Source organism: Salvia miltiorrhiza, chromosome 3 (genome assembly GCF_028751815.1).
Source record: "Salvia miltiorrhiza cultivar Shanhuang (shh) chromosome 3, IMPLAD_Smil_shh, whole genome shotgun sequence".
Taxonomy (NCBI): Eukaryota; Viridiplantae; Streptophyta; class Magnoliopsida; order Lamiales; family Lamiaceae; genus Salvia; species Salvia miltiorrhiza.
In genome coordinates, this window is record NC_080389.1 from 41,913,150 (window position 1) to 41,921,157 (window position 8,008).

The window sequence follows — 8,008 nt, forward strand, 5'->3', positions numbered from 1 at the left end:
TTCTTTGATAAATCATTCTCAAAGAAAAACAACAATTAGTAAACAAATAGGAAAATGATTAATCTCAGATTTAGTATTCTTAACTATTTGTGAACATGAATTGCACGCATCTTACCGGGGAGGACTATTGAACATATATTCCCCACAAAATACACTATGGACTCATCGGCCATGGATAAGATGTGAAGAAATATTAAACACATAAATATATGTAAAACACATGCTTCGGAAGAGAAAATCATGCCCAAGGCGGATAAATAGACGTAAAAACAACAAATCATGCCCAAGATCAGAAAAACTGAGCAAAAAATCCTATCTAATCTCACGCCTTAGCTCAGATTTTCCCACAGAAGGCGCTAGTTGGTGAAACAAAAAAATATCACTAACAATAATCAGAAAATAGAAGCGAAAATTAGACTTGAGTTCCCTCAAGACCACCGAAAAACAGAGAGTTAAGTCAGAGAACTTGCGGAACACTCCATTTCTTCGTGCCTATCTTATTCTGTCATTTACAAGGAAGATACAAGGTATTTATAGAGATTACAAGATCAGGGGTAATTTGGACCTTTTCAGTCCTCACGTACTCTCCATGTACAAAAGCAAATAGTTATCGTTATCTGAAGTTCATCCTTTATTAACCAACTTGCAGCATTTCAGTTGGAGGGTACAACTCTCGCCTGCGCAGGTAGATATGCTAGCAGTGCAGTGTGAAGTTTGGCTTCCTCAGCTTGGTCATGTAATGGGAGTATGGTCCTCCTTCTGTCTACACTGGGGAGTCCTCTTTAACTGTGCTGAAAGGTTACTATAGGCCGCGCAGGTAAACTCCATACTAAGTGATTGAAGGTTCTTGATCCCAGTTGATGTACCTGCGCAGGTAGACATTAATCTAATAATAATAATAATAATAATAATACGGTATGATGAGTATTTGACTCCTCATCACCTCTCTATTTCTTTGTAAGAGTTTGAAGTTGAAATTTAGATATTCATTCAATATAAAAATTCAAAACTGATGGAAGGTATTGAAATATCCATACTCTAAGTTATTATTAATTTTATTGTCGGATATTTAGAATTGCATTTTGAATCATCGACAATTCATAAATAGTGGACTTAAGAAGCAAATTGTTGAGTTTTGATTGTTAATTGTATGTATAAATTCTAGCTCCAAACTCGTGCAAAGTAATAGGAGAAGCTAAAATATATATTATTAAAATATTGTAAAAGTAAGTTTTAATTTAAAATAAAAAAGAAAAATTTAGAATTGAAACTGCAATTACTTGTAAGATAAAATAATAGAGGCTTAAGTATCAAATTCACCCCTAACATTGACACTCTTTTCACGTATGGCTCCCTAAACTAGACTTTGGTTCAACTAAACCCCTAAAGTCTTAAATTTGGTTCAATTACATCCTCTGCCCTAACAGTTGTTTAATTTCGTTAAGTATTTTAATTTTTTTATTTCATTGGTAGTGGGACCCACGCCTTTCTTCTTCGCGAAGCTCGCCGGAAACACACTCGGCGGCGGATCTGCGACCACCATCAATTCCTATTGATCGATAAAAAGAAGAGAGAAGAAGCTCGGCTACAAATATATAACAATAGCTGTGTAGTTTAGCCTCGCTCTTTGCTTCCTCCCCCCCATTCCTAACCGAATTTCCCTCTTACAATTCATCAATGGTGACAACCCATAACATAAAAATCTCGAATTCAAACCCTTACTATGCTTGCTGTGTACCTCGGCGCCACCTCCATTTTCAACAAAACTACCAAATTAATAACATTTCTTATTTTTCACCGCTAGTCTTTCTAGAATTAGTGGCTACCAAAACTTGGCCCCGACTTTATCAAGAAGGCTCGTTCTCACCTCAGTTGCTGGACTCTGGGATGCCTTAATCGGCGGCGACTATGCTCGTAAAGCTGTGAATGAATTAACAGTCCATCTGTTCCGATGCTGTCATGGCCGTCGCAGATCCGCCGTCGAGCGTATTTTCGGCGAGCTTGGCGAAGAAGAAAGATGTGGGTCACCACTAATGAAAAAGAAAATTAAAATATTTAATGAAGTTACAGAGGGTGTAGTTGAACCAAATTTAAGACTTTAAGGGTTTAGTTGAATCAAAATCTAATTTAACGAGTGAAAATGATGTCAATGTTTCGGGTGGATTTGATACCTTGGCCAATACTCCCTCCGTCCCGGTAATCTTGTCCCGTTTCTTTTCGGCACGGGTATTAAGAAAAGTTGTATTAAGAAAAAAAGTTGTATGGCCACATATGTTAATTAAGTTTAAGAATGGTTAACAGTCTCCTCTTCAATTTGTTGCTGCCGTCAATGGCGGGCCGCCGGAGCCGCCGGAACAGTGAATTTCTGATTTCAACAGTAAGTTTAAGAATGGTTAATATTCTCCTCTTCATCCTCTTTAACAAATTTCTGCAAATTTCAACAAGTTTCAGATTTCCAAATTTTCAAGTATTCTCAAAATTTCCAAGTACTCCCAGAATCAGAAACCATTTAATGAACAACAATTTTCTACACAAGATCTGCCCAATTTTTGAAACAAAATTTTCTACACAAATTGTCGTTCATCACCATTTATACTCCTTCATGCCCAGTTATTCAAGACGAGAGAAACGAAAATAGAAACAAAAATTAAAACAAAAATTGAAAGAAAAGAAACAAAAATCTAAACCCAGTTATTGAAGACAAAATATGCCCTCTTAACAAAGAGATCTATTCGGTGGTGGCTATAACTCACCGTGCAGGGAATGGAAGAGGGGAGGAGAGAAAAAGGCTCGCCGTCAAGGAAGAGGGGAGGAGAGAGAGAGGCTCGCCGTCAGAGAGAGGCGATGGAGTGGGTTTTGCAGCGGTGGATGAGAGAGAGGCGGTCCAAAGGGGGCGAATGGCGGCTGGAGGAGGGGGGTTCTTCGGCGGTGGCGTGGTTGGAGAAGGGGGTTGAGACGCCTGTGAAGTTATAGAGGAGGAAGAGGGAATTTACAGAGGGGGAAGAGGGAGGCGACGCCAGCAGAATAGAGGTGAAGGGAGCGCGCGACGCCGGTGGAGCGAATTCAGAGAGGGCGGCGAAGGTCAGTGGGAAGGCGGTGGAGGCGGCGAGAGGGCAGAGGTGGAAGGGTGGCGGAGGCCAGAGGGATGGAGATGGGAGGGCGGCGGAGGCGAGAGGACAGAGGTGGGAGGGCGGCGAAGGTTAGTGGGAAGGCGAGAGGACGGAGGTTGGGGGGGCGAAGGGTAGAGAAGAGGGGGAGGCAAGAGAGTGTGGAGAGAGAGAGAGAGAGATAAATTAGGGTTTAGAGGGGGGAATTAATTAGGATAGTGTTTAATTAGAAATTAATTAGTTCCTAAAAATTTTCAAAAAAGGAAATGGGACAAGATTATTGGGACAACCCAAAAAGGAAAGTGAGACAAGATTATTGAGACGGAGGGAGTAATAAAATAGGAAAACGAATGTACTATATTGGAAAAGTTGTTAAGTTGTGATTTGTTGGTTGTATGGGGCCCACCCAACACGTTAACCTGCCAACCTCTGACCGCTCACTACATTGCTTTCCTGCATCATCATCTTCTCCCAAACCACAAATTCTCTCGTTTCCGAGCAACAAGCTTCATGGGTTGGAGCAGCAATCATCATCTTCATCCTAAATCCTCAAACTCTCGTGACTCCAGGCTCCGCCGCACAAAGCGCAAACTCTCGCATATCTTTTGTGGCGCTTTCCGTTCCAAGTCAACCCTTCCGGTATCTTCATTTTTTATTGAATTTTTCTTCTTCAAGGGATTAGAAATGAAATAGCCTTCTGATTTTGCGATTCTTCTAGCAAGGATGTTTCTTGATTAAGCGAACTGCTATTAGTGAGCTGCTTTGACTTTTTGATTTTTCAGTTGTGTATTTTGTGCTGAATAGATGATTGAATTATGCAATTATAACAGCGGATTTTTGTATTTTTGTTTTGAAATGGTCCTTTGAGTGCTAGGGAAGGGCGAAATTATGTAATACTTTGTTATAGAGAGAATTGAAGCTATTGTGATATTGGTGAAGAATCAGTTATAGCATGTAGGGATTTTAGGACTGAATATTGTAGTTAGAAGAAGATTACCTGAACCGGTGGAACAGATTGAAGAGGATATACTTGTGATTAAATACATCTTAATTGATATGTGAAATTATTGCTTTCTAGTTTCTAGGTATACAACTTGCTTCAAGATTGTTCCATCTAATGGTGATATTTGCTATGAGTTTGTTTGTATAGTTGCTTCTGCTAGATTTTAGCATGGCATTGCTTGATCTCATTTTTTATTCTTCATGGAAAATGACTCTGAAGTTCATTATTTGACTCCTAGGAGCTGGGAGATGGCCCAGAGATAACTTCAATTAGCTATGCTGAAAGCTTAGCTCCTGTTGATGCTCAAAACTCGACCTTAGAATCCTCTTCTGTTTTCAAGTCAGAAGCAGGGGACACAGTATCCGTATGTGAAAATGGGGACTCATCTGAAAGAAGCAGTAACACTGATCCTGAATCTGGTCCATTCAATGTTCAGTCGAGCAGAGATCTCAAAACTCTTCCACAACAGGTATATACTTATTGTGATTGAAAGTATATCTGTGGTAGAACATTAATCGTGAAATTGTGGCTTTGCTGACAGCCTGCTCAAGAATCGGTTTCTGGTAATGCAACCAATTGCATTGCTGCAGTTATTCATGACCCCGATACAATAACTGAAGACACGGCTTCCATTTGTCCAGTTCATGATCAGTCACAGGGGCTCACTGTTCCACATGCGCATTCAAATGACATTGTTGAATATAGCCGCAATGCAGCTGTAGGTTACAATAGTTCTGATTCAAGGTCTCTTTCTATCGTTTCTGATTCTTTACCACGATTTGAATATCCCGGAGATGACCGTGCTCACGTGTCAACAACTTCTAGTTCAGGGTTTCTTGTGTCTGACAGTGACCAGAATTTGATAAATGGAGATCTTCTTCGCCTTGATTTGGTTAGTATCTCTTCCAACTCCTTATCCGGTAGCATTGCTGAAATAAGTAGCCATGAAACTAGAAGAAACAGTATGAGGCTATTTTGGGATGCTTTAGCAAGACGCAGCTTAAGAAGGAACATTGATTCGCCAACAATTGTTTTTGCAACTGGTCTGGCTGATGACTTGGGTTCACATGACAGATGGCTTCTTGATTTCAGTGGCGATCTCCATTACTATGGAGCTGGTCGTGATCTTGATTCATTCAGTTTAGGACGCCATCACAGACATGAAAGGAGATGGCTATTGAGATCTGAGGTAAGTTGTTCTCTTGTTTACTAAATTTGTTGAGTGATATCTTGGATGATATTCTTCTAGTTACCTTTTTCCCTTTTCCTAACACCAAATGTTGTCCTAATCACTAGTTCTATGATGCATGTAATTTTTTGTTCTATCCAATTACAATCTGAATCACCTAGATTGAGATATTATATAAATGCATTTTCTTTTGAGGTGTATAAACATAGTTGTTTTTTTCCTCCGAATGTGAGTAATGCTCATCTCCAAAGCCTGCCTGGAAAAGAATATATGCATATTCTGTCTGCAATCATGAAATATTCATTCAAACATCTTTTTTTGAAGAAAGATTTCTAGATTTTTTAACCATGTTCCTCATTTTGTTTGTGTTCCATACTCAGTTTAGTTTATATAAAATACTTGCACCATCATTTGTTTGTCTAGGTCTCAGAAACAATTAGTGGTATTGATGGGGATGACCAACAAACTGCATTTTGTGCATCTGGACTTCACCTGGATGGTACATGTTCATGTGACTCATTCTTTACAGCTGAAGAATCAAGTAGTCTTGCAAGTATTTCACGAATAATCCTGCTTGCTGAGGCCTTATTTGAGGTAGACCCTTGACTTATGGATTCCAACTTTATGTTATCTCTTGGTCAGCCTTGGATAAGTTGTTTGATTAGTTCAAATTGGTTTGATATTTTTTTGACAACAAACTAGTTGGTTTGGGGTATGCAAAAAGGAATAATTTGTTACTTAAATAACCAACTTTATCCCATTTTGTAATTTTGAACTGACTTTTAAAACATGGCAAACGCACCCAACCTTTCAATTTTATGCAATTAAAAGTCCCCCAAAATTTTCAGCAACCCAAAATTTCAAATTCCTGCCGTTTGAGTACTTGATTCAAGAAATCATATTTTGGACTTTGACGGCTCCATTTTGGGGTATGATAAAGGATGTCCTAACACAATTAAAATAAAAGAAACAGTAAACTGACAATTTGACTGGTAATGGTAAACATTTTATGATGCTTTTGTGCATTCTTTCCAGAGAATATAGTCCATCTCTTGCTTTTGCTTTCTGCTCATGTGTGTATTTCAAATTTATCTTCTCATGTGGTTCTACTGAGAAGCTGAGAAGTTGCTTCATTTCTGTTCCTCAGGTTTTGGATGAAATTCATCATCAGTCTCTGTCACTTTCGCTATCTACTCTCTCGCTTCCTGCTCCAGAATCCGTCGTGGATGCATTTCCCATCAAGTATTACAAAAAACATAAAAATGTGGAATGTGATTCCACTGATGTTCGACAGTAAGTCTTTGTGTCTTGTGAAGAAGGAAGATGTGGAAGCATAGTCTATGTTCTAAAGTTTTACTTCTCTTACCCCCACACATTAATTTCCATAATATGAATGAAATAATGATGTGTACCTTGATATCCTCAGTTCCCATCATGTACTACCAGAAAAAAGGATAAGAAACAGGGAATAAGAATGGAGCAGAAACAAAATATACTCATAGTTAAATGAAGATTATGATGGAAAGGGCTGACTTAATTGTGCAAGCAATGTCCTCTTTGTCTTGAATAGTTCCTTATGGGCTATTATTGATCTTGATCATTAGGATGCCTTGATAATGACAAGAGAAGCCATCACGGTGCAACAACTGGAATTGTGCTTGTCGACTCAATTTGCAGTTTATTGGATGATTTCAGATTATATTTTCTTTACCCTCAGTTGAAAATAGCCTGTTGATATACGGATCTTTTTAGAATTCTCTATGTAACTAGAATATGTTGTCTTTGTAACTGCAGGTGCTATATTTGCTTAGCCGACTACGAGGAAGGGGACAAATTGAGAGTTCTTCCATGTAATCATGAATTCCACTCCCCGTGCATCGATAAATGGCTGAAAGAAGTAAATAGGTATATCCCTTTTTGTAATATAGTCTTTGCACGTCTGATATTGGATTTCTGACTATTTTGCGTTGGCTGAGCAGGGTATGTCCAGTCTGCAGACACGATGTCTGTGAGGGCCATGGAGAATGCTCCATCTCAAACCCACAAGTATATTCGCGATAAAAATGCAACAGTAAATGTAAAAAAACATAGTAAGTTGCTACTTTTATACCTTCAGGCTTCAGGGGCTAGCTTAATATGTTCTGTGACTTAAATTTGTGGAATATGAAACTATGCTGCTGCTGTGCATATTATAGCCATCTATATTTGTGTCAAACTATTGTTGTTGGAGATGTCACTACATGTCTGTTCTTTTGTGTGTGTGTGGCCCCATGCTTGTACTGAAACACAAATTCTCAAACTTCTAGGAACAAATTGGGGATCAAATTGCCGGAAAACACACACAATATACATATATCGACGAGTGTATAAAATGCCAAATACCACAACTCCTGCAATTCTCGAGGAGTGTTGACTCTAAAATTGGGTTGTTTGGTATTTTTCAACTCAACCACTTTTGTTACTCTACTCATAATATTGCAAACTATATATACTAATAAACTATAAATGAAAACAACAGTAGCTAAAAAATCTCAGCTAATAAAAACAACAAAACACAGACCCTTAAAATCTAGATTCTAAGATTGGCGGACTAAAAACTTACAAGTCCAAGGGGCCCTTGAAATTTTCATTACTACTATTTTTTTGGTTCTACCATTATAAAATATTTTATAAAAAGACAACCAAAGAAAAAAAAAGAAAAAGAAAAAG

General features: G+C 38.4%; 1 protein-coding gene across 2 annotated transcripts; it reads left to right on the plus strand.

The window, feature by feature from the left end:
- The first annotated feature begins 3,474 nt into the window (after window positions 1-3,474).
- On the plus strand, window positions 3,475-7,514 carry LOC131015826 (probable E3 ubiquitin-protein ligase RHG1A). 2 transcript variants are annotated; one of them, XM_057944262.1, is made up of 7 exons: window positions 3,475-3,746; window positions 4,349-4,579; window positions 4,652-5,299; window positions 5,723-5,893; window positions 6,447-6,592; window positions 7,094-7,204; window positions 7,279-7,514. In XM_057944262.1, exons 1-7 carry the CDS (start codon window positions 3,618-3,620, stop codon window positions 7,358-7,360), a joined length of 1,518 nt encoding a protein of 505 aa, XP_057800245.1. In that variant the 5' UTR covers window positions 3,475-3,617; the 3' UTR covers window positions 7,361-7,514. The 2 variants fall into 2 exon arrangements, with proteins under 2 accessions (XP_057800245.1, XP_057800246.1); XM_057944263.1 differs by lacking the exons at window positions 7,094-7,204; window positions 7,279-7,514 and adding an exon at window positions 6,904-7,065 and having other exon boundaries at window positions 3,517-3,746.
- Window positions 7,515-8,008: the final 494 nt, after the last annotated feature.

Bases quoted from the DNA above. Each gene is read 5' to 3' on its own strand.
- LOC131015826 (XM_057944262.1), top strand. From the start codon at position 3,618: ATGGGTTGGAGCAGCAATCATCATCTTCATCCTAAATCCTCAAACTCT. The intron at 5,300-5,722 runs GTAAGTTGTTCT...TTGTTTGTCTAG, and splicing joins GATGGCTATTGAGATCTGAG to GTCTCAGAAACAATTAGTGG. The intron at 7,205-7,278 runs GTATATCCCTTT...TTGGCTGAGCAG, and splicing joins TGGCTGAAAGAAGTAAATAG to GGTATGTCCAGTCTGCAGAC.